This window comes from Ambystoma mexicanum, chromosome 7q, assembly GCF_040938575.1.
Source record: "Ambystoma mexicanum isolate Mex_15411 chromosome 7q, UKY_AmexF1_1, whole genome shotgun sequence".
NCBI classification, from domain to species: Eukaryota; Metazoa; Chordata; class Amphibia; order Caudata; family Ambystomatidae; genus Ambystoma; species Ambystoma mexicanum.
Window position 1 is genome coordinate 494537201 of NC_090941.1, and position 26929 is coordinate 494564129.

The window sequence follows — 26929 nt, forward strand, 5'->3', positions numbered from 1 at the left end:
ATAGAGAAGATCTGATTTCTATTGGTTTAATACCACACTTATACAGAACAATTGAGGATGCCACTTGCTTTGTTGAAACCCCACTACCCCCCGTAGTTACGACACCTTTAGGAACGTCTCAGGGTAATCCTGCCAACATAGATGAACACACTATGAAACAATTTATGGCTTTTGTTACAGTCATAAAAGGAATGCCATGGATGGATCCTTGTACTGCTCAATCTGCTTTGAAATCTGATAAGGTAAATGACTGTTAGCTCCGCTAACTTTTCTGTAATTTCCTGGAATTCCTGCGGTTTAAATAACTTTAGAGATTGTTGCAGGAACAAAAATAATTTCAACCCAGACATCTTCCTACAAGAAACCATGTGTTTGGACTCTTTTACAGTTGAGGGTTACTATACCTTCTGTGAAGTAGCAAAGCGTGGTTCCTTGGGAAGACCCTCAAGAGGTCTAGCTATTTTAATCATCACAGCATCTAGATTCTCCACTAAATTAATCAGCAGTTCTGATGCGTTTTTGGTAATTCAGCTAATTACTGACAAGGATCCAACTATAGTCTTCCTGCTTATTTGTACTATTGGAATAAGTACTCAAAGTCTCTAGTTTCCATACCTGAAGAGCTGACTGCAATATTGGAGTTGGCTTTCATAGAAAACCCCATAATAAGTATAATCATTGGAGGTGATTTCAATTCTTTCTGTTATGATACTGCTCTTCACTCAGAGGCGAGTGCCATAAAGCCTGGAGTTTTATCAAGGCGTAATGGTCAGGAGTGGGTTGACCTACTTCTGACCTGGGATATTCAATCTCCCCCTATGATTTTGACTCCTTTAATTATACTTGGTCCAGGGGAACTAGTTTCTCTCTAATTGACTTCTTCTTTATTTCTTCTGGTTTATATTAATATATTGTTCCTGTGAACATTCTTAATCCTGAAGTGGGCGACCACATGATGATTGAATTATTGCTTCTAATTCCAATTGCTCGATCCCCTAATGACCATCTGTTACCTTTAGTGGAACTAGATCGTCTGTCTTTATCTGTAAGATGGAACCCTTCTACCTGTCGTAGGCTCATTAAGAACATCAAATTGGATAAGGAAATTATTACTCACTGTTGTGGTGATGGTTATTCTCTTTTTGATTTGGATACGAATAACTACTTGTGTATTTAATCTCACGTAAGGAGGCTTGCATTAGAAAAATCCAATCGCACCAATCTCCACTTGCATCATGTACACTCATACAACTCTAGCCTTGCTGTCTGTAGGAAAGAGAAAAATGTTTTAATAAAGCAGTTACTTAAACAAAAGCAAAATAACCTTCATTGTGAAATGTTGACGAACAAATAAGAAAAATCAAACAAACCTACAAAAATAAAATTAAATGGTTGCGTATACAATTGCACATCACTGATAACAAGAATATGATTGGTCATCTCTTGCGACATGACACAAGGCATGTATGGTCGTTTTTGCGTACACTAACTTCATCCTCTGCCACTGTAGTGGAGTCAGTAATTTCTGCTGAGAAATGGTCAAGTTTTATAAAGAATAAATACTACCTGCCTGACAGCTTCAGAATGTTGAAAGGCTCGCAACCCAAGTTACCTTTGGGTATACAACCCTTGTGGTCCTGTGGAGATATTGTATCTGCCATTGGACAATTAAACAATTCTAGGGCCCCTGGCCCCGACGGTCTTCCCCCTTGTGTGTATAAATCGGATCCCAATTTTTGGGCTCGGATTCTCAAATTTCGATTTGACTTGATTACAACTAGGACTGTTCTCTTGTCCTGGTGCTCAGCACATATTATTCCAATTTATTAGAAGGGTCCTCCTGAATCCCCTCTTAATTATCGTCCAATTGCGCTTACTGACGCTTCCTCAAAGATATTTTCACTCTTACTGTTGAATCAACTCCAAACACACATTGCCCAAAATAATTTGCTCTCACCATGTATGGTAGGGTTTTGCAAATATATAGGGTGCCCCCTGAATGCTACCATCTTAGCTCACCTTCAAGCTCAAACTTCCTCATCTAAAATGGGGCCTGTTTACATGGCCAGTCTCGATCTCACCGCAGCTTTCGATAGCGTGATTCGAGAAATTCTCTGGTCCAAAATGCTAGTTTTAGGAATTCCATCTTATTTGATAGCTTTAATCGCCTTATTACATTGTGATACTACCTATCGTATTAGACTGAATCGTGAGGGGACCCTGACTTGTCCAATTCCAACGGATAGTGGGGTGAAACAGGGGTGTACCCTAGCAGCAGTACTTTTTTAAATGATATCTTCTTTGCCTTGATAAGTCTTGGCGTAGCTCTGTGACATTTCCTGCTAAACTTGGGTCTATTAGATTGGATTGGATCTGTTTTGCTGATGATCTCTTACTTAGCGATAGAACACCGTTTGGTTTACAAGAGAAACTAAACTGCTTTGACAGTTTTACTAAAGAACATAACCTCTTAACAAATTCAAGTAAATCTCACATTATAACCTTTAGAGATGGTAAACGTAAAACCACACGTTTTGTATGGTCTCTTAATGAGACCGTTATAATCCACGTTCCATTAATTCGATATTTGTGTTACCTATTTACTGATTCCTACTCACTGTCCATGTGGAAGAATTTCCTAAATGTCAAAGCAAAATCACTGATTTCAATGATGAAAATTATATTTCACAAGTATTGTATGTTTTCTCTTCTCCCTCTAATTTAATTTTATTTGCTTAAAGTGGAGCCTATTCTTCTCTATTCATTGGACATCTGCACTTTTGAAATTGACTCCCATCTAGACAGTCTGCAGGGTAGAATTTGGAAAACTGTTCTTGGCCTTGCTCAATCGATTCCAAACGCTATCATGTGTCATGAACTAAATATGCTACCTCTTTCAGCTAAACTTAACTGGCGCCGTATAACTCATTTTACAAAAATGGTTGATCCTTCTAAAAACACCCTCTATGAGAATTTGAATAAAATCTGGGATGACCCAAAAATTCCTTCTTTGTACAAATTGACGTCCAAATTAAAATTGCTGCTTAATGATATCAACGAAACCCCGGAATCTATGTGTGCGCGATTGCCCAGCCAAAAATTGAAATTCGAGCGTTACCATTGGTGCATTATGTTGGATTTGATTGGGGGTTACCCCTCTTTCTCTGAGTATAATGGAGGAAATGGGGCGATCGCCTTAAATATCTAAATCAATTCCCTTCCCCTTATGCAAGGGAATTGTACCTTTGATTCCGACTCAATCAATTACCTGTTTATGCTAGAACCGAGTTTTGGTATAAGAGTCAGCAGCAAGTGGGTTCAGGTTACTGTCGTTTTTGTACCAGTAATGAATGTGAAGAAACCTTAAAACATTTGGTTATCTCTTGTCAATATTTTGAAGTCTCTCGTGCGCGCATTTTTGATCTAGAGATTTCACTCGAAGGTCAAATTAAAAGAGAATTTTTATGGAAACGATGCATGGAGGGCTTTAGTCAACACTTTATCTTGAAGTTGATTGAGTTTCTTGGCCACATAGAGGCCTATTTAACTGAATTTGTTGAATTACAAAAACAATCTCTAACTAATTCTTAATTTTTTAAAATGTTTTTTATATGTTGAATATATTCATATTCCTCTTCTTTGTACCCTCTGCCCTAACCATATGATGATAATAATCGATGCTGCAACGATTATCTTTTTCGTTTTGTGATGAATTGTATATTTCATTTTTTTTATCAAATTGGTTTTATTAACTTGTTAATGTGTGTATATTTTATATTATTATGTATTGTATCTGTCTTCTTGTAAAGGTTTTTTTAAACCATATACAATAAAAAAAAGCAGCTTATGAGAATGGTAAGGTGTACAAATGTAGTACCTTCTCACTTTGCAATTCCTCACTGCTAGTCAAGAAAATCAACTAGTGTACATATCTCACTAAACTAAAAAAGAGGGTGCCAGACTTTTGATGTCATCAATGACATTTGTGATGTCTTCTTGGATGTCATGGGTGTTAGTCCTTGCATAGGTTTTGTAGTAGTGCAACTTAACCAGAACGTCCCTTTAACAAGGTTTTTTGTTAGTGAATATATGTTATGTTACTTTGCATTTATATAGCGCCTTATGTACCATTGGTATGGTCTCAAGGTGCTGGTAGGTTGAACGCCCTCGGGAACCAAGGCTCAGGTCAGTAGAGAGAATAGAGAGTGTCAAAAAGGTGCGTGTGAGCACCGGATATGTGTGCAGCTGGTGTGGCATACGTGTGATAGCTGCTTCTTAGCGGTAGGTGTGGAGGTTTGAAGGATCAAGAGTATGTGTTAGTTCTGGCAGGTTGTTATCCAGACCGATTTTGGCTGTGTTAGGCCTAAGGAGAAACGCCTAGGCTGGAGGGTGTGTAACCCGCAGTGTTTAGTTAGAGTGATGGGGAGTATGAGGCAAATGATGGTATGAGAACAGCTATACCGAATGGTGTCATAGTATCGCTGTGTTTTATTTGGGTGGTGATGTAAAGAAGAGAGTAAGCGTGGAGATGAGTATGGTGGTTTAATTAGGTGCTTGAGATCGAGCCCACTCCAATAGTTCCATGTATTCCGTGTGTTCCAAGTACTCCGACTGTTACACATACTCCGACAGTTTCAAGCACTCCAAACCGTTCCTTTCAGTGCCCTTTCAAACGATCTATGTTCTCCATACCATTCCATGTAGGTCACGCCATTCTATGCGCTCCAATCCGTTCCATGCATTCCAATCAGTTTCACGCACTCTAATCCGTTCCATGCACTATGAATGAATATGTATATATCTGAACACAACATACTAATCAGTCACTAATTCATATTACAAGCATGTTTTTTCAATATGTTTGTCAATTTTGCAAATAGGAGCACATTGTAAATTAGTGGGGCTTACTGAATTCAGCATACCACAGTTGTTTCCCATCCTTGAATTAGAAATTGTATTCTGGAGAATGACACACCTTTATTTAAAATTGCATACCTTATTGAATTGTCTTGTGTCCTCTCTCTCTCCCTCTCCTCCCTCTCCCTCTCCTCCCTTTCCATTTCCCTTTCCATCTCCCTTTCCCTCTCCCTCTCCCTCTCCCTCTCCCTCTCTCTCATATATATATGCATATATATATATATATATATATATATATATATATATTGATTCTTCTTGCTTTGCCCAACGCATTTCTATTTTTAATTCCTATATATTGTTAGGTTGATGTACCATGTGGTTTAATGTTTTTACCATAGCTTTTTGAACGCAGCATAGCTTCATGAAGACAACTATACACCATTATATGCGCATCTAAAGATGGAATTGGATAGGATGAGAGACCGGCTGCTGCTAAAGATGCAAAATGTGGAATCAAGAAACATGGCTCAAATTCTGGTTACCAAACTTGTGTGATCCTACACAAATCACTTTACATTGCTCTGGCTTATTTCTCTTAGCGGCCAAAATTGGGAACACCTAGACATTTTTTTAATGTGTATTACAGAAAAAGGTTCTATGTGTTTTGAAAGACTTTAAGTCTGCATTTTGTTTGTGCAGTTTTGGTCAACCAGAATGCAAATATTTTTTGGAGGCAGAGGGGGAACATGCCTGCTCTGCCTAGTGCACATCTCCACTATACCAAGTGAATAAAATGACACTACAAGGTCTAGTGGGTGGGAGGGGCTTGCAGAGCCCTGTTCCGAATTTTGTGTAGTAGCATGAAAGTATGTGAAAATGGCAAGGGGTGTTGAAGCTGCCCCACAAGTGACTTGTGATTATTCACAGTTCAGCCTTTAAAAATTCAGTAGCCCACAGATATTTGTAAGACACTCTGAGGAAGCGAACCCTGCACAAATTCCCTTCTAAACCACTCTTGTTTGACCTGCGGGATGGTGCCAATGCTGATTGCCGGTCAAAAATAGAATACTGCTACTTCTAGCCTCGGTGGGGACCATTGCTTGAAAAAGAGAAACGTCAGAGCTATACATTGAAGGAATACCTTTTCTTTTTCTAACATGGGCATGCTCTAGAAATAGGAAAACAATCTATTTCTAGTGCCAGCAAGCCTGCACATGCTACCAATACTAGCGAAAGAGGTTGCTGGCGCTGGAAATAAACAAAGTTATATTCTTTTTCCAGTGCAACAGGGTCTGCTCTCGATGTATATAGACATTTTCTTCTATTGATAGCATGTACTCAAGTCTGAAATAGGGCAAAAACATGGTCTTGTTGGGTATGTCATCTTGCCTTCCTCTGCAGGCAGGGCCCTTGTCTGCTTTGAAGGTTACCAGTCATTTGGTCGAAAACCAAATGGTCGAATTACCATTTGATCGAAGTAAAATGGTGGGAAAAAAAAGGTCGAATTTTTTTATTTTTATTTTATGGGGGGTTCGGCCCTACCCCCCTTTTTCGTTATTAAAAATATTTTTTAAGCAACCAAAACTTTAAAAAAATATATAAATAAAAAAATTCGACCTTTTTTTTCAACCATTTTGATTCGATCAAACGGTCATTCGACCATTTATTTTCGACCATTTGACCGGACACCGCTTTGAAACTGTTGTTTTTCAGCCATACATCGCTGAAAAAGTTTGGAAGTTCTTCTAACCAGCGGAAATTCGAGTGGTTTGACTTTTCTTCAAATTGGTTCAAGCATGAATACTTATGGTAGAGACACATCCTGCAAATCTACAGCCATATAATGGAATATATGAAGGCACACCAGTCGCAGTAGGATATAGTTATTAATCAGTTGTAAAGTACATTAAAAAATCTGCCGGTTACTGACTGGTGGCGTTATCCTTTTTTGTTGGGTACACCCGATTGCTTATTGGGAAATCTCTTAATCATCCCCCTGCTCACAGAAGTAGGGTGTAAGGTACACCCCTGAGCATGTACGGCAACGATCTGCTACTAACTCACCTCTTTGGCTGGGCTGTGTAAATCTCGAATTATGTAATTTAAACAAAATATTTTAAATTGAAAATATTGTGTAAGAAAACAGTATGACACCTTCCGATATATATATATTTGTGAAGGGGCCCTAATTCCACCACCTATACTCGTCTCCTTTTTAGATATCAACCTTTTGCCTTTTAGAGCTTTTCATTGCCATTATATGTCTTATGAGGATTATATTTTATGTTATGACTGACAACTGATTGTGCATGGTGCAAATATGTTCTTGGTAGTTATAGTCCTTTTTATTATATTTATTAGTATTGAAAATCCAGATGGCCATCTTTGCAAAAGCATGAGTAGTATGCAACTTAATTAAGAATATTTTTTGATACCCAGGCCTCTGAAGAAGTATCGAAGTCGCTACAAGCTACAAAGGAAATTCTTTGTGGCACCGGGGATAAGGAACCACAGACGGAAACGGTAGCTCAGCTGGCACAGGAATTGTACAACAGTGGTCTGCTGGTGACACTAATAACCAACCTGCATCTTATAGACTTCGAGGTAGGTTTTTGGTCTGCCTGCTGTGTACACACATTGCGTGGGGAAGTCTTTGTGTAAATGCTGGTGTCCGTGTATGTGAAAAATGTATGAGTGTGCATTGACTTGCACTAGTACAGAAGAACAAGTTACTTACCCCTGGTAACGTTCTTTCAACTGGGTGTTCCTCCCACATATTCCTCATGTTATGATATCTTCTTTTCCAGCTTCAGCTGCTTAGGGAAACATTTTCTCTCGGCAGAGGGTGCTGTGCGTCGAAACAGTCGACTCGATGTCCCTCAATGGCTTCCATCTCGGCTGACGTCATCGTCAAGTACATATACCACACGCAGCACCCATTGGCTTCAGTTCTGGTTTTTTCGCCACCCATATGCAGAATTACCACCCTTGATAAGTGCCTTTCATTTACCAGACCCTAAAAGAGCACAAGGTCTAACTCTCGGAAATTCTACAGTGGGTTAGGTTAGGAGGGCGATGAGGAATACGTGGGAGGAACATAACTTGTTCTTCGAATGGAGTGTGACCTCCCACGTATTCCTCATCTTATGATAGACTCCCAAAGCAGTATTATGTTCTTTTGGAGGAGGGAGTGAGAATTTGAGCGTTAATGTTTGTCCAGAATGGCGCATAGAACTGCCTTCCCAAATCTTCCTTCGTTGTTCGAAGTGTCTAAACAATAATGTTTTGTGAACGTGTGGATGGTAGACCAGGTAGCTGTCTTGCAGATTTTATCGGAACTCCCCTTTGTGTTAAGAAAGGAAGAAGGCAATGAATATGGCAAGGGAAATGTGCACGGAATCGCACAGTGAACAACTTTGAATCTAACAACGTGCATACAATACCCAAGACTCGTGTATACTAAAACCCAGGAGTGCAAATAGAGTGAAACAATAATACCAATATATGAAAAGGGATGTGGGGTAAGCACTTAGAACCTCCTTATGACTGAAAGGAAAGTCGGCAAACTCCTTACCCACTATGCTATTACAGATACTGACAGCGCTAAACCCACGTAGAGGGCAAGCAAGGACAGGATCTGTGAGCTGACACTCTGGATGATACTGAATAAGGAACTTAGAAACAGTACTCACGAGGACCGGAAAGACCACTTGAATGTTAGTAAACCCACAAAACCCAGTTGATGAAACAGGGACCCTGAAGGCTATAACAGCAATGGGTGGAGGAAACTAAATACATAAGACCCTAGTCAAGGGGCAAGTAGGAAAGGTGATTTTAGAATAGAGAGGAAAACAAAAGGCATTCACACAGGGACTAGTTACAACAGCACCCCACACATAATAATCAATGGGAAATAAATGTAGAAGTGCAATGGAAAACATGGAATGAATCCCAATAGAAAGTAAGGATCAGGAGCAGGGAAAATGATATCACAAAAGGAAACCTTTCCCACCCATCCAAGGAGAAAAGGCAGGAAGCTAAATCTATAAAGGGAAATACTAATGCATCAAGTTTTTCAGTAGCAAAGGACAGCATCAAAGAAACAGAGAACACAGGCAAATTGGGCAGCATCAAAGGGTAAAGCACAGAGAAAGGCTGCCTGCAGACAGAGGAAGACAGAAAGGGAAATCCAGAAAGCAGAAATCAATTAAGCACATAAATCCGAAATCCGGGTCAGAGGAACAAGAAACAGGAACTAGGAACTAGGCACAAAAGCTAGGAACAAGGAACAAGGGACCAGTCACAACAGGAACACTGCAACAATGACCAGCGCTGGACTGAAGTAAACTGAGGCTTTTAAAGCTCCTTAACGAGCACACCCCTCGGGTGTGCCGCATGCTGCACCTGCAGCCACAGGTGTTGCCTATCCTCCACCCAACCTTGTCCTGCAAGGGAGGAGGTGAGGCAGTGAGCCAGGCATTCTGGGAAGTATAGTCATTAGATTAACGTAGCATGCTGGCTGCCAAAAACCTGGAATGGATCCGGAAGGGAAGTAACTTGGAAAATAAGGTTTTAGCGCTCCCAATTCGTCACAGCACTGTAGCATAAGGTTCGGAGGAAATGTCCAGTAGGGAAAAAAACCCAAAACATGCCCCCAAGTGACGGGAACGGGAGCGAAGAGAGCGAGCCGTGACACTTTGAAGGGCGGCAGAAGTTGCTATGCCCCTAGTGGAATGAGCCCTTAAACCTTTTGGTGGATCTTACCTAGCTCACCTGTAGTACTTCGAAATAGCCAGTGTGATCCAACTATCGGCAGCCTTTCATTTGGTGGATCACGCAGTGTTATGCAAATACCTGGCATCAGCTGCACATTTCTCGAGTGATGCTATAGCCTGGGTTCAATCCTTCCTAGCCAAACGCACGATGAGTGTTCTCCCCTTCATCATCCGCAGACCCAATCCAAATTACCTGTGGCGTTCCACAAGGATCATGTGTCTCACGTACAATGTATAACATCTTTACGAAGCCTCTCTTTGACAAATTGGACAGACTGGGTGTCACCTACACTAATTATGCAGATGATACCCAGATCCTCGTATCCCTTTCGGGCAATTTTGTCGAGGACACAGCTTTGGTAAACAAGATATACCTCCTCATTCAGGCATGGATGCCATCTCATGGCCTCTGTCTGAATGACGACAAAACTGAGATCCTGATATTGGTTTCTGACGCCAACCTAAAAAACTTTAACCCCAGCTACGCTGCTTTCAATATTGACGCCAATGTAATCAAAGCAGTAACCGAGGTAAAAACATCAGGATTTTACCAAGACTCTACCCTATCATTAAAAAAACAAGTCCGTGCCATGGGTCCATCAACTGCATATACCTGCAAACTTATTAGGGCTTGCAGACCCTTCTTCTCCAAAGCCAGTTGTATCACGCTCGCCAACGCACTAATAATGTCCAAATTAGACTATTGCAAAGCCTTATACATAGGAGCAAACAAATAATCTTAGATAAAATGCAAACACTACAAAATAATGCCCTTAGAGCAGCTCTGAGCATACCCAGTAGAGGGCACATCTCTAACATTAGAAGAGACCAGTGCTGGCTAAAGATTTGCGACAGAATCCTTCTGAAAACTGAATCCCTTACCTTCAAGTGTCTGAACAATGCTGCATCCCCATACGTCTTAGACAGAATGATTAGAAGAACTTCGATCCGCCCTACCAGATCATCTAATTCCCATTGCTTAGAAATTCCTAGATTTAAACACTCCAAATCCAGAGGAGCCAATTTCCCAGTAAAAGTGGCCCTTTCCTGGAATGCACTCCCCCTAGCCTTCAGAACTAAACAACCATACCTCAGATTCAGACGTAATCTGATAAACTGGCTTCGAGCCAATGACAATTAAGACTGGCTTGTATTGTGTCCCTAGAGGCACTTGACTATTCTCATCCACTGAACTTTTCTATTGTACTATTCTGTTGTGTTGACCACTGCACTTGCCTTGTATGTTATTCCCTACCCATTGTACCCCCTACCTTGTTATTGTACCTATTTACATGTTGTAACGAAGTTTCAAGTATACTTGTATCTGCTGCGCTCAGCTTCCTAAGGGTTTGTTGTGTATTACCAAATAAACAAACAAACTGGATAGAATCTGTTTGGTAACTGACAGACCTAGTTTGTGTCCTGTATAACCAATGAAAAGCTGGGTGCTGTCGCAACTTTCCATCCTTGAAACATAAAAGCTTAGAGCTCTCCTCGGATCGAGTCTATGAAATTTGTCCCCTTCCTTGCCAGGACAAGGGCGGAGGATAGAAGGCCGGAAGCAAAATGTTCTGTGCTAAATTTTAATCCGATACAATCTCAGGTAGAAAAGAGGGGTTCACCTTACAGATAACCTTATCCTTGTAAAAGGTGGTAAACAGGGGTTTACAGGTGAATGCCTGCAACTCACTCACCCTGCGGGCTGATGTCGTTGCTACTAACAAAATAGTTTTGTAAGTTAGCAGGCTTAAAGGGCAGGAATGGAGTGGCTCGGTAGGAGTGCAGGTCAACAACTTTAAAACAAATGAAGGTCCCAAGTTGGTATTTGGAATGCTGTAGGAGGAAACACATTTGTGAGTCCTTTTAAGAAATTGAATTATTAAGGGTAGTTTGAAGTAGGATGCCTCTTCCTATGTGTGCTTGAATATGGAAAGCGCGGCTCGATAACCCTTGACTTTTCCAATCTGGAGCCCCAGGTTTGCCAAATGTAATAGAAACGATAACGCCGTAGGTGTATCGCATTGAAAAGGCACCACATCATTTTCCCTACACCAGCTGCAAAACTTGTTCCAACGGCAGCCGTATCAGGATTTTGTTGCAGGTTTTCTGGCCGAAAGCAAAATCTCCATTGCATCATCCGGGAGATCTCAATCCTTGTACCAGAGCCTCTCAGAAACCATGCATGAAGGCTGAGTGTTTTGACCTCTGGATTGAGAACCCAACCCTCCTGCCGCGAGAGAAAATCCTCTTTGTGGTAGATGTATTGACAAATGGACATGTCCAGAAGGTCCGGGTACCATGTCCTCCTAGCCCAATCCGTGCCAATTACAATCATCGATTTCCCGAACGTTCTCAACCTCCTGGTCACATTACAAATGACGGGGACTGGAGGAAACGCATACAGGACTGGAAACCCCCAGTCCACTACGAATGTGCCCCCTAGAGCTCCTCTTGGAGGAAATTCACTGGAGTGAAACAGTTTGCACTTCTGATTGAGACTGGTTGCGAGCAGATAATTTGAGGGGTTCCCCAAATGGTGAAGTTCTCTTGAAGGACTTCCTGAGCTAAATCCCACTCGTGGGAGACTGTGCTCTGCCTGCTCAGAAAGGCTTTCAGTGCTAGTCTGATTTCCCTTGGCTCCAAAAGGTTGATCGGTAGTTTGGACTCCGATGGAGACCAATAACTGCTGATTGTTAGATCGTTGGCGTGAGTGAGGTGTCCATAACTACTGTTATCTCAGGCGTTGGTTGCCAAAATGGTTCTCTTTTCAGAATGTTGCCCTCACAGGCCCACCACAGAAAGTCCTCTGTAATCTGAAGGAGGTCTGATATCCTGCCTGAGAATTGGGACCACTGTGTCCTGAGAGCCCATTGAAGGGATCTCATTCTCAGATGAGCCTCTGGCACCAGAAAAATGCAGGATGCCAAGACACCTAGCAACCTCAAAGTCGTAGGCTGGAAGACGCTGCGCAGTCTGAAACTTGGTGACCATCTGCAGAATGTCCTCAGCCCTCACCTCGGGTGGCGAGGAATTTCCCAAGGATGCATCCAGGACTGCTCCAATGAACTAGTGTCTCTGAGATGGTATCATGTGGGACTTCTTGTAATTGAGGGAGAAGCCCACTCTTTGGAGGCAGTGGCAGGTGATACTGAGATGTTCCTGGGCCTGTTCGGGTGAACGTGCCCTGATCAGCCAATCTTCCAGGTAGGGGTAGACGTGACTCCCCTAAACCCCCCCCCCCCTCCTGAGACTCGCTGCCACCATTGCCATTAACTTGGTGAAAACCCTCAGGCGGAGGTCCGCCCGAAGGGCAGAACTCAAAACTGATAATGAGAACCACCAATGTTGAACCTCGGGAACTTCTGTGCTTGTGATGGTTTGGCACATGTAAGTAAGCATCCTGAAGGTCCAACGATACCATCCAATCCTCGAGCTGGAGGGCCTGAAGGATTTGAGAAAGTGTGACCATCTTGAACTTGTCCTTCCTGAGGAACTTGTTCAAGTATCTCAAGTCAAAGATAGGTCTCGGTCCTCCGTCCTTCTTGGGGATTAGAAAATAGCGAGAACACAATCCTCTGTTCCTCTCAAGCACAGATACTGGCTCTATAGCACCTTTCTATAGCACGGTCAACATTTGCTGCAAAAGGAATGGATCTGGAACATTTAGCGAATGGCTTCCCGGTGGATGATTCTGAGGTCTCTGCATCCGAAGTAATACCTCGTCATTCTTTCAGATGCTGTGACAGTCTGCTTCCCATCGGGGTGTCGCAAGTCAAGACCCCAGAGTGGTTTTGAGGCGGCTGAAGCAGCGGCTGATGGTAAAGACGCCGCTAATGGGTCGTGCTTTGCACCTATCCCTCGTCCACAAAAAGGGAATCTACTCTGTCCTCCTTGACCAGCCCGTCCTCTCGCTCTTCCAACTGAGGAGTAGTAGCACAAAGACCTACCCCTCTAAGATGATTTGCTCTGGTGAAAAGGCTGTGGCTGCCTGACGGCGGTAATTAAGGACTTGGCTGCCGCCTTTTGGGTCTGCAGTTTTTCAAGGCTTTCGTGAGCCTTATTTCCAAATTAATTGGAGTCATCAAAGGGCATGTTAAGGGAGCCTGGATTGTAAATCAGATGCAAATCCTGACTTGGTCAACCACTCAAATCTGCATATGACCGTGCTTGCCGCCATGGCCCTGCTGACACTGTCATCAGTGTCCAGACCTGATTGCAGAGACTCGCACATGGCCTCCTTGCCATCCTTTATCAGGTTCATGAAGCTGTCTCTTTCCTCACCCTCAGGGACGTGATCAGCTGCCATTGCTATGCAATCCCACAGGGTGAATGTGAACTTTGCAAGGACACATGTAGAATTGGCATACTTTAAAGCCATGCTGCTAGCAGAAAAGACTTTCTTTGCCCAAGAGTCAATGCGTTTGTCATCCCTATCGGGGGGTATGGTTGGGTATGCAGCTTGCTTGGAGGCAGATGTAGCTACTTGTGCTACTAGGGTTTCCGGAGTTGGATGTATTGACAGGTAGCCAGGGTTGCTACTGGATGACCTATATTTTTTTGTCTGATTTTTGTGTACTGTAGGGCTTGACTCTGGAGCCTACAAGTTAGTTTGCGGCAACCCTTTTTTAAGTGCCTCATGAAATGGTAGTATAGGGTCATATTGAGGACTTTTGTCTAATATGTCCGTTAGATCTCATTGTTCAAATGCAGGAGTTGGTGTACTCTAGCCCAGAATATCTACCACTCTGGACATTAGGCTTCCGTATGATGCATCTGCATCATCGGCCAGTTACGATTTCCCCAATATCTAGTTCTGGGGAGGTGCCTACCCCACTAACTGTAGGGTGTCTTGTAGCTCCCTAACCCTGGTCTCTTCTGAATTCAGGTACATTAGTATTTTTTCTCCAGCATGGGGTCTGGCATGGATTCACATGTTCATGAATATTCCCCGTCATCAGGCTGTGAATCCTCGGTAAAAGTAAAAATCAGTTTCAATTTCATTTCTTTTTTTCAAAACTTCTTTTTATTGGTTTTCTACAAGCAGACGGGCATTACGGCATTATATTACATGCGCCGAAAACCATGCTCAGTTGCTTGTTATTACAAAAGACAATAAACATGAACAAAAACAACAAGACTGTAAAGTCTCAGCGGGGACGCCCAGAGGTGGGGGGGGCAGGAGGGAGGGGAGACGATGGATTGAATATCAGGAGTCAGAACCAGCGAACGCTGTTTGCACTGCAGGAGTGCATCAGTCGTGGGATGGACCTGCATTGTACCGAGTTTTCATTAGTTTGTATGTGTCGGGGGGAGGGGAACAGGGGGGAGTGCAGAGGTAGTTCCGGCCCGTTATGTCTTTACCGCTGGCTTCCCTTGCCTGTGGCTTGTGTCCTGTACTTCAGGCCTTCTCTATAATCATATTTGTCCATCCATCGGAGGGAGGGGGGCTGTCGGGCCAGGCCTGGGAATTTCTGTGTAGTCCAGGAATGGGGCCCAGGTTTGGTAGAATTTGTCTCTGTTCCCAAACTGGAAGGCTGTTATTTTCTCGGCTGCTATTATGTCCCAACACTTTATCCACCACATCTGTACTGCCGGACCCTCTGGGTTCTTCCAGAGCCTGGCTATTGAGATTTTAGCTGCCGTCAGTAGGTGGGCGCATAGTTCTGCTCTGTGGCCTGACAGAGGGAATCGGCCCTCGCCGCTTGCCGTAGGACGATACCAGGATCCCATGGGATTGTGAGGCCCGTGATCGTGTTGACTTGGTCTAACACTGCTTTCCAGAATTCGGTAGTCTTGGGGCATGTCCATAGTAGGTGGTACAGTGTACCTTTGTCCGGGCACCCTCTCCAACAGAGTGGGGGAATCGCGGGGTTACATTTATTGAGCGTCTCTGGAGTTCGATACCACCTATAGCATATTTTGAATGCCCCCTCCTTGTTAGTTACGCATTTGGAACCTCTGTGCGTTCTGGTCCAGATGTGGTCCCATTCCTCCGGTTCAATGGGTATCCCTATGTCTTTCTCCCATCTGAGCATGTATGGTTCTTTGCAGGTTGGGTCAGTTCTGTCGAGGATCTTGTAGAGGGTTGATATTCTACCCTTAGGGGGCATTGCTGTGAGGGTTCGCTCCAGGGCTGTCAGGTCTCTGCTTCCGAGGTTTTTCATGATACTGCTTGAGAGCCAGTGTCTAAGCTGTGAGTATCTGAACCTCTCTGCTTCCGTAACTTTGAATTTCGCCTTGCAGGCTTCGAAGTCCAGAGGCTTTCCATCTTCAAAGAAGTCTTTCACCTTCTCTAGTCCTCCTTCTTTCCATATCTGAAAATGATTGGGGTTAGTGCCCGGAGAGAATTCCGGGTTCTTCCAGATCGGTGTGAGTGGGCCTATTAGGCTTCGGCTATTCCACCGTCGCGCCGCTTTCCTCCAGTTTGTCACTGTGTTTTCTGTCGCTGACAGGGGCTGCGTGCCAGCTCGGTCGCTAGGTCTTTTCATATGTGGCAGCTAGACTATTGGGACTGGGCTCCAGGCCTCCTCCAGCTCCAGCCAGCGGGGTTTCGGGATAGCGGTGGACCAGGCGAAGGTCTGCGAGAGCTGCGCTGCCAGGATCTATGTCTCAACGTCTGGTACTCCTAGGCCTCCCACCACCCGTCCTCAGAGCATGATCTTCCTAGGAATTTGTGGCTGTTTTCCTTCCCATATATATTTCATGATGCTCCTCTGCAACTTCTGCACTGCTCGTTTCGGAATGGTGGTGGGCAAGGCTGAGCAGTGATATAGCAATCTGGGAATTAAATTCATCTTTAGAGCCGTGATTCTCCCACACCAGGAGATTTCCTGTTTTTGCCAGCGAATTAGGACATTTATGAGTTCTTTGGGGAATGGCGGGAAGTTTGCTTTATATATTTTACTGTGTGTGGCTGGTAGCTGGGCCCCCAAATAGGGCAATTGCCTTTTCGCCCAAGGGATTACGTAGTCCTTTTCCAGCGATATTGTCAGCGTCCGAGGGAGGTTGATACTCAATGCTGTGGATTTGGAGAGGTTGACCTGGAATTCTGATGCCTCCCCGAATTCCTTCAGTTCTCTCTACAGAGCTTTCATGGACTCCTTGGGTTGGGTCAGTGTTAATAGGACGTCGTCGGCATATAGGGCTGCTTTATAGACTTGGCCTTTGATTTCCAGGCCCTGGATTGCTGTGTTGTGGCGCGTTCTATTCGTGAATGGCTCCATGGAGAGGGCGAAGATGAGGGGAGACGGGACATCCCTGCCTTGTACCTCTTGTTATTCTAATTATGTCGGATCTGGTCCCAGTCATTCTGAGTCTGGTGGATGGGTGTTGATAATTGGCTAGTGTCCATTTTGTAAAGTTGGGCCCGAATCCATGGTGCGTTAGCGTTTCTTGGATATAGCCCCAGTCTAGCATGTCAAAGGCTTTCTGTGCATCGAGAGATGGGACCATCATTTCCATGCCCTTCCTGTTGGCATTCAATGATGTTTATGGTTCTCCCAATACTGTTGTGGGTACTACGGCTAGGGATGAATCCGGTCTGGTCCGGGAGGATAATAACAGGTAGAAGGGGCGCTAGCCTGTTCGCAAATATTTTAGCGTCATTGTTCAATAGGGTAATGGGCCTGTAAGAGGCGCAGTGGCTTCGGTCCCTGCCGGGCTTCAGTATGAGCACAGTTAGAGACTCCTCCATGGAGAGGGTGGTGGTTCCCGATGATAAGAACGAGTTGAACAGGGCCGCCAGCTGGGGTGCGAGAATATAGGAGAACTTCTTGTAGAATTGGGCCATGAGCCCGTCTGGACCTGGGGTTGAGTTTTTTAATGATGAAATGACCTTGCTGACCTCTTCCGCAGAGATAGGATCTTCCAGGGCATTCAGGTGAGGATGCAGGGAGTTCGGCTTGACTCTGCTAGATATTGAGACTGTGCAGATTTTGTCGTTGGTGGCCCTGTCATGATTCCTTTGTGATATGCTGTCATCATTTTCAGCTTCTCTGCGTTAGAGTGGCAAAGGGATCCTTGGCCATCCAGGAGAGATTGGATAAAGTTTCTTGCCTGCAGCTTTTTAAGTTTGTGAAACAGCAGTCGGTTTGCTTTATTACTGTTCACATAGTAAAATTGCTTGGTGTAGGTTAGTGCTCTGGCTGCCTTGTCCGCTAAGTGCATTTCTAGAGTTCTTTTCGCTTTTTGTAGTATGCGGCTTGCTTTCTTGTTGTGGCCTCGTTTGAGGATGTGTTCCGCCTCTGCTACCTCCGCTTCTAGCTGGTCTTGCTGTAACTTGTTCACCCATCAGAGCCAGGCTGTGCAGTCGCCTGCGACACCCCTAATGACCGGTTTCATTGCGTCCCAGATAATAGGTTCCGACGTGTCCCTGATGGTGTTCTCCTTGAAGTAGTTCTTGAGGGCTTCTGCCATTTCCGTTCTGATGGCTATATCTGTCAGGATGTGGTCTTGTAGCCTCCAGTATCGGTGGGGTGGGTCGGGTAGGCCTTGTACCCTTAGCTTCAATGTGACCAGTGCGTGGTCCGATAGGGCTCTGTGTCCTATTTGTATGGTGTCGACGCAGGGGGTGAGAGCGCTAGAGAAGACCAGCAGGTCGATCCTTGAGTGCCCCAGGTGGGCATGAGAGAAGAAAGTGTAATCCTTCACCCCAGCATTGGAGAGTCTCTATACGTCTGTGGTGTCGGTTTCCCTCAGAAATTCTGCCGTGGCGAGGGCTTTGCCGATGTCCTCCTTCATTGGAGGGAGGGTTTTGTCCAGGTTCGGGTCTGGTGTTAGGTTGAAGTCGCCACCCATTATTAACCGGCCCTCAGTGAAGGTTATGAGGATGGGAAGGAGATTGTGAAGGAATAACCTTTGTGCAACATTCGGGCAGTATATAGCAGCGAGGGTGATGGGGAGCTCAACCAGGAGGCCTTTGAGTAGTATGTAACGCCCCTCTGAGTCCCTTTTGACAGTGATTCGCGTTAGCGGCGGGTCACAGCTTAATGATATGGCTACCTCTCTTTTCTTTTGACCCGCGGAGGCGAAGTTGCGTCTTGGATAGCATTGAGAGGAGATGCACTTTTCGTCTGACTTGAGGAGTTGCGTTTCCTGTAGGCAGACGATGTCGGATGCCAGCTGGGAGAGTCTGTTTTCCACAGATTTCCTTTTATGGGGGGCGCTTAGACCCTGGACATTTCAGGTAGTCACTGACAGTTCGCTATCCGGTTGGGCCATTAGTGATTAGGTTGATTGGGGGAATTGTCCTGCCCCCTTTGGATTGCGGATCATTAGGTCTCCCCTCCCCATCGGGCTGAGCTTCCGTTGTCGGGGTAACTTTGTTCTGAGGATCCTCCTCCCTTGATATGCATTCCTCCCCTCACCTCCCTGCTCTCTCCTTGGTCCTACTTCCCCCCCCATCTCTCCAAACGTAGTAAAACAGAAAAGAAACAACATGAGCCAGAATAAAAACAGGTATTACGGACCAGCAAATACGGGCTTTGGGCCTCAACATTTTCCCAGTTCTCAAACCGCCAGGTATGACTTTTTACCTGACCCAGCTTCCAAGATATGTGACCTCCTACCTCCTTGCAGATGCGTCCATTCATGCGGTGTAGTCTATTCTGGTGCAGTGCGGTCGGCCCTTCGCCCATTGTCAGTATTAGGGGCCTTGTTCGGTGAGCGTTATCTCTCTCCTCCATCAGTCTTGGCTCTGTTGTGGGCCCTCAGGTTTCCTAGTTTTTCCCCGTTACCAAAGGGTAACCAGCGCTAGATCTTGATACAGCTGTATGCGAGAGCCATTGATCGTGACATCCCCGTGTGTTTTTGCTGCTCTCAAGATGTCTTCTTTTAGACAGTATGATGTCATCGCTATTAGGACATCCCTGGAACTCATCCCCGGTTCATTTTGTTTCGGGCCTACCCGATGTATTCTGTCAAATCCGATCGCCTCAGGCTGGGTATCGTTTAGTAAGTTGCTAAAGCATTGTTGCATCGTATCCTTTAGATCCTTATCAAGCACCGATTCCGCTAGGCCCTTGACCCTAATGTTGGATCTTCTTGATCCGTTTTCCAGGTCTTCCGTCTGGAGTTCCAGGTTATTTGTCGCGTTAGCCAGCTGATCCAGCAGAATACTATTTTGGTTGGTTTCCTCTGCCACATTCGAAAGTCCGCTTTCAACCACGTCTACTCTTTCTCATATCTCTGCCATTTCTTTGCTGACCTCCTGAAGGGAGGATTTAAGTTCCTCCTTCATTTGTTGCAGTTGGCTGTGAAATGTGTTTGTCAATCTGGCTTCCATTCCCTTTAGGCAATTCAGGAGTTCTTCTTTGTCTGACGCCATTGTGTTCGTGGGGAGGACTTCTGTTTGAGTGATCAGGGCCGGTGGGGGAGGGTGGCGATTCGGCGTGTGTTCTGCATTTGTTTCTCCAGCACCTCTCTATTTGACTTTCCTGAGCTCTAGCTGGGGTTCTTGCTCTTGCTGGGCCAGCCTTGGGTTTGGTTCCTGGCATCTAGGTTGCTCTCGCCAGAGTCGACTACCGTCGTTCAGGGCTGTAGGACGTACGCTGTGGGCGCTATTGGCCAACTTGCGGTGAAGCCGTAGTGACCACTGTTGATTGTTGCCAGTCATGGGTTCACTACTCTGGTCCGATCTGCCACTCTGGGGGACCCGTTTTGTGAACTGAGCTTATCAGGCTACCCTTAAGCCACGCCTTCTTTCCGCTCTTCCCCGTAAGTGCCCCACCAATGCTGGTATCTATTTCTGGGGCTTCTATCAGTCCCTACCTGTGTTTTGTGGGCTGTGTGCTGCTTCACCCTGTGGTCAGTAAAACGCTCTTCTGGGGTTTTCCCGTGTTCAGTGTAGGGGGCCCACCTGTCGGCATCCACACTATCTATGTGGGCCTCTTCTCCTCTCAGGTGTGCCCCCAGTGTTTTGGCCGGGCTCCACCCACCACCTTCTTTCAATCTGTCCTCACGCTTTCATGGGCTTACGCCGGTCGTGTTGTAGTGATGTCGTAGTGTTTTGGGTTGATTGCTGTCCCACGGTGGCTTCTTCTATTCAGGGGGAGGAGGTGAGCAGACCCTCTGGGTCCCTGAGCAGCTGGTGATGTTCTATGGGTATGGCAGCAGTGGTCAGGGGTGGTGGTTCCAGTATCAGAGTGAGCAGGCCAGCGGCTCGGCAGACCCCAGCAGGAGGGCAAATGGTACCCCCCACGCTGCGGTAGCCCTCGGGAGCGGCGGGATGTTATGGTCCCCGTACAGTCCACACCAAAGCAGCACAATTCAACAGAGAGGTGTGCACGCCTCCCCCAGTGCAGCATGTTTCTTCGCCGGCGCTTGCTTCATCTCAGCTGCCTTCCAAGTGTCTCCAGTTGTAGTCTGGTATGTAGCACGAGCTTCGACTCTGCACGAGTAGGTTGTGTTCTCCCACGCCTCAGGCTCACTTCACTTAGCTTATATGGAGCATCTGCCAGCCCCTCCAAGGATTAAGGATATCTCCAGGCTCTCTGTCGCTCCACGTACCTCTGGACTTCTTAATGCTGCCCCACGTTTTGCAGGGCCTCCCTCGGCCACAGCGCCACGCACCGCTCGCACACAGCGGGTCGCCGGGCTAGGGTGTGCCCACTTCAGCTATTTACTTGCGTCTCCGCCTCAAAGACCTCCACATGTTATTGAGCCTTGTTGTCCACAAGGGCCTGGCGTTAAGGTCCAGGAACAGTCTGGGATGCCTCACTGAAGCGCCCGAACGGGAGCGCACTGTAGGTGGGGGGGAGGGCAGCGCCTCTCGTTCGTCCGCTCCACAGATCTCCCTGCGGCCTGTCTATTCTGGGCTGGAGCTGTATGACTTCGAGGGCTGCCTTTCCCCAGAAGGGGGTGCTATTCGTTGGGTCCCAGGGCTTTGATGTGAGTTTATTCTGCGGGTGAGTCAATAAAATTCGAACCTCTTCAGTGTTCAGTTGTACACTGTTACCTCCTTTCATGCTGTTTCCAGTGTGGTTTTCCCATTCATGCATCTCTGTGCTGCCACAATGCCTCCAGTAATGTCATGTGTGTTCCACCAAGCTCTCCAGGGGCCCAGTAAGGGGGTGGTGAGTACACATGTGTGAATGGGGCTGTGAGAACAGGGTGATGCTTCCTAGTCAGGATGCTTGCTTAGTTTGATTCAGAGTGTCTCTCCATCGTTCTGTACCCTCTGTTGCTACCTGCAAGGGCTGCACAAATGAAAGTTGAGCTTTGGTATGGCGCGGAAGACAAGAGGAAGGCACTCCCCGTTCACTGAGCGCTGTGCGTGCACCCTGCACTTTGTAGGTTACCTTGCCCACAGCTCTGCTTCTAGCGGAGAAGCTCTTTCGCCAACGAGACTGCTTCGGGGTCTTGCGTTTCTCTGCACTGTCCCAGTGCTGCCTACGTTTCTGTATGCGTTGCTCCAAGCTCTCTGGGGGCTCAGTGAGGTATGGCTGGCGGTGTCATGTGGGAGTGGAGGGGCCGTATTAACGGGCCGGTGCTTCCTAGTGGGCTTGCTTGCTGTGTTATATGCAGAGTGCTTATATGTTGCTCTGTGTTCTCTCCTGGTTCATGCAAGGAGATGCGCAGTGCACAATGGAGCTCTAGCCAGGCGCGAGGGATGGGGGGGTGCTCTCTCCGCCAACTGAGCGCTGTGCACGCACCTCGCCCCACACCGCTACCTTCACCCACGGTGCTGCTGCGATCAGAGGAGGTCTGTCTCTCCACTGGCAGCTGTTATTGCGCTACAAGCGCGTTGGGTGAGGGTGCGCTAACTTGTCCCCCGGGATTGGCATGCGTTTGTTTTCTGTTGCCGCAGACGGCCTGGGAGGGGTGGCTGCTGAACTGTTATATGCGTGCGGGGCTGTGAGCGTGGGCCTTTTGGTCCTGGCAGGAGCGATTCACTGTCCACCTCCCTAAAGTGCGCGTTGTATTACTCTGGAGCTGAAGGCTTCTGCCGACACGGCGCACTGGGCAAAGAGGAGCCCGGGTGAGCAGGTGGGGGGAGGGGATCACTGCTCTCTGCTTCACGACCGTTATGCAATGTGTACGCACTCCTCCGTTCTCCTTACCGGCAGTACCTGAGTGATTTCACAGAGAGATTACACTGCGGTAGAGAGGCCTGGTGTGGGGGATCGGCTTTCTCGTCACCGCAGGGCTTGCCTATGTCCGCCATCTTGAAGCTGCTGCGTCGGGGTCGAGTGCTTATCTTGTCAAGCCTCGTCGCCTGGTAGAGTGCTGCGGTTTCGCTCCAAACTTTGAAATGAGGGACCCAAAGAGTTCAAAAGCAGTAACGCGTGGTCAAGATGTTATATATGTTCCATTTTTAAGGACTTTTGCCGTAACTTCAGGACTTTGGCAGCCTCTTCAGAAGTGTGACTGCAGCGGTCACTAGTATGGGGCTCGGCCCGGTCTTTTCTTCCCCCAGCCAATAACTGGTGTGTACCTTTCAGGGAGAGAGTTGTGACTGCGGGACACCCCTCGACCCGGGCCGCCTCACCGCTCGAACACAGCGCACGCGGTGGGCACCAGGGAGGGGGGCCCGTATTATATTGGTGTGCAGAGAGATACGTCGGAACTTAATGTCCCTGCCGCAGGTCTTTGTTTGTACCGATGGGTTCGCCGCCGGACTCCCCTTGCAGCTGTCCACCAAGGTCAACTCTGTTTTGCGGCCAAACGGAGGTAGCGTCCGCTGCTGGTCTCCGGCGGTGGCCCTGGCGAGGCGGCTGGATGTAGCTGACCTGCAGGTGGGGGATGGCCAATGCGGTCTGTGTTCACGCTTCCCTGGACCGTTATTCCGCTCAGCAGATGACAGATATCTCCGGAACCATTGGCAGTTCAGGGACCCAAATATAGCCCCAGGCACCTCAAGGCTTCAGCTTTCGGATTCCGGGCAGCTCGCTCGCCCAAATGGTATCGTTCTGCAGGATGGAATAGGAAGGATTTGATATTACGCCGCTGCTACACTCTCAGGCGACCATATTTGTCGGCGTCCAACAGCGCCCACCTTCAGTTTCATTTCTGAACTGTCCTAACAACCAATCACTGAGCTCTGGGTCATACTGCCCCCAGCCAATGATTGTCCTCTACCTAAGCCCCCCCTCTGGCAGCCATCTTCAGATTTTTAATGCACGTTCAAGTGTTGGGAGTACTCGTGCTTAGCTCTCAAGCTTTTACTGCATATTTTGCTTTTTGGAAGAGTTGTACTTTATTTTACGGTCAATCGAGCCCTTGTGCTCCATTGATCTTCCTTCCAATTAACGGGAACCTGTTTTTCAGATTCTTCAGTGCCCCTCAAGGGCGGATTTGTCTAATTTCTTCGTGGAAGCTTCCACAAGATATCTAATTGGAGACCACATGGAGGGGTTTCATCTGAGATTTCATAGTTTTCATATGTAGATGTTAAGTATCTAAAAGAATCCTTTTTAGGTAAAGGTTCAAAAACCTTTTCTTGGCTTTTATGTGGTAAAGGCGTTGAAGAATGTACAGTCGGTGTCAATGTTTTTTGTATCAGCGTCGATCATGTCGACGTCAGTGGAGTCAACGGCTTGACTTTGTTCTTGTACTTTGTGGGACCTGACCCTCGACTCACCGGTTTCGTTGACGATTTCTCATCTCGTCGAGTACTCGAAGCGTCTCGAGTGGTGTTAGTCTTATGACCCGGGCTCGAGGGCACGCAGGGATCTGCCTTGTGCTCATGCTTGTCATTGACTGTTGCATGGTTACTATTCTTATGTTTAGAGGAGGGCTGGGCCTGAACCTCGTAGATTTTGCACATTTTCTTTCTAAAGAGTTCCCACTCATCTTTGGAGGAGGATTTAGTCGGGCAGACTACGCTCCTTTCATCGGAGGAAGAAGAGGAAGACTGTCCTCTGCCAAGAGAAAATTCTTTCCAAAGCAGCTGAAGTTGGAAATGAAGATACCATAAGATAAGGAATACGTGGGAAGACACAATCCATTCGAAGTATCTTTTTGAGGGAAAAAGTGTTAACATTAGTTAAAGAAGATTGCTGTTTTTTACTGCTACTTTTAAAAGAAGAAGAGGAGACTGCGTCTAGCAAGTGAAGATTTTGGCCTTCATTGGATGACTTTGCAGACTACGTATTTATGGTAAGGATGAAACAATAAGTGAAAGTTTATCAATGATTGGATTGGAGGACAAATAATTGAGGTAGATATGAGAATTGTGGAAACTGCCAGCAATAGAATGCATCAGAAAGAAAATGTATAAAAGAACTCTCTGATCAACATGTTTATCATTGTCAGTCAAGGGATGGCATGAACATACTGACACTGGATGGCACGAGTGGCAGAAGTGGTGTAAGAAAGTGTGAGAAAGTAGCAAAAGGATTGCCTGGAGTTGTAGTTGGTATTCCTGAAGAACCCAAATCAACATCCATGTGGCAGTGGGTGGGTCTCCAAGAATCAGGATGTTTCTCCAATTGGTGAACTAACATTACTCGGTAAATGACCTTTGCTTACACATTACTGGGAGCTCGCTAGTAACTAACATTGATAATGAGAAGGTGTATTTTTTTCATCAAGCAGGGAAAGGTTTTTGGTCCAAACTTCTCCTTATGACCGCTTGAGATCACATGAGCACCAATTATTCAAAGAGAACACCAGGACCAGTTGCTCTTTGTGCTATTCCATGATTGAGTGAAGGGCACAGATAAGGAGTCCTATAGGAGAATAGTAGGTTGCATGTAGTTAAGAAATCTAGATGAGCAACAGGACAATGCATTGGCTCCTAAAGAGAAAAAGCGAAGCTAAGAAGGGTCCATTTAGCTGGGATCACCAGTCTGGCATCCCTTTTCCACCCCTTTACCCTGTTAATTAAAAATTGATTTTGAGGGGATTGGGTCCTCCGACGTATTCCATATCTATGACAGGTAATGTCCACAGCTGTGCTGCTTCAGAAAATCTTTGGCGTCTGCATCCTGCGTCAATGCGCCGTCCCCGAGGACCTCCTCCGATGGCCGACGCCACCCGATGTGATAAGTAGGACGCACGACGCCCATAGCCTCAGTTCCGTTTTTTCCGCGAACGTGTTCGCTTCGTGAATCTCGGTACGCCTTGACTCATTGGAGTTGCTGTTTTCTATTCTCGGTTCGTTGAACCTGTTCGGTTGGTTGTGAAGACCTGTTCGTGGCGATGTCTTTCTCACTTTCGACCCCGCGTCTGGGCTTCAAGAACTGCGGGGACTGTGGGTCCAAGATGTCGGTCACGGACTCGCACGACGCCTGCCTCTGGTGCCTCGGGGAGGCCCACGATACGGACGACTGTGTCGACTGCCAGTCACTCACTGCAAAGGCCTTACGGCAACGCAAGAAGAAGCTGTCGGTAGGCCGGGTGTCTAAGCCCCGGAAGTCAAGGTCTGCGGGGCTTCCGACCGATGACTCGAGGGGTGACTCTGCATCGTCGTCGGAAGTCCGGTGGGTCTCCTTCCAGGAGTCGGTCTCGCAACTCCTCCGCCTCTTCTAGGCATTCCAGGAAGCGCCGGCATAGGTCGCCTTCCCCGTCCTCTTCCGAGAACTCGGCCCGTCGGCGGGTCGCTTATCCCTCCATGCAGGCGACACGGGAGGAATGGGCTTCCTTCAGGAAGCTGATGCTAGCGATTCTGGAATCGCAGGGCACTGGTCTGTCCGCGCCTCCGAGTGGGATCGGTCGGCACCGGTCGAGAGACACCGCCCGTACGCCTTTGGGCTCGGGTGGTCGGCACGGCTCGCGGGAGAGGTCCCGCTCGGACAAGGGTAGCCATTCTCGCCATGCCCGTTCCAGGTCCCGGTCCTCGACGCGCTCGAGATCGCGTGATCCTGTGCCGTCTTCGAAGAAGACGTCGATGCCTGTGGCGCCGAGGTCGTCGACGATTTCTCTCGAGGTTCCGTCTTCGAGGGGGTCGTCGACGCCGTCGGCACCCAGTTTGTCGAGAGACACGCTCGGAGCTCCGGCTTCGAGGACGGTGTCGACGCCGCCGATGCTGATGGCGCTGCAGCTGTCGTTGACGCCGATTCGCTCGACGTCGACGCCTTTGCTGTCGACGCCGGCACCGACTCGTTCGGCGCCCTCGATGCCTTTTCTGTCGCCGCCGGCGCCTTTTGAGGCAGTGCTGTCGGAGGGGCCCCGTGGCACGGGGTTTGCCCCTAGAAAGGCTATGGCTAAGGTCCGGCACTGCTTCAGTCCGCAGAGGTCTTCCTCTCCCCACCTGGAGTACATTTCAGAGGGTGATGAAGGCTCTGATGGCGGCCTGGTTCCGGTTGCGGTTCCAGATGACCTTATCTCGGGCCATAGCCAGTTTGATGACCTGAGGC

General features: G+C 46.8%; 1 protein-coding gene across 5 annotated transcripts in view; it reads left to right on the forward strand.

Moving 5' to 3' along the window:
• Nucleotides 1-26929, forward strand: part of CAB39L (calcium binding protein 39 like) — a 1166132-nt gene that overhangs the window by 451357 nt on the left and 687846 nt on the right. For all 5 annotated transcript variants that reach the window (XM_069640065.1, XM_069640066.1, XM_069640069.1 and 2 more), the window contains one exon: nucleotides 7297-7461. In XM_069640065.1, coding sequence (XP_069496166.1) covers nucleotides 7297-7461 — 165 coding nt within the window. The remainder of the gene's footprint in view (nucleotides 1-7296; nucleotides 7462-26929) is intronic.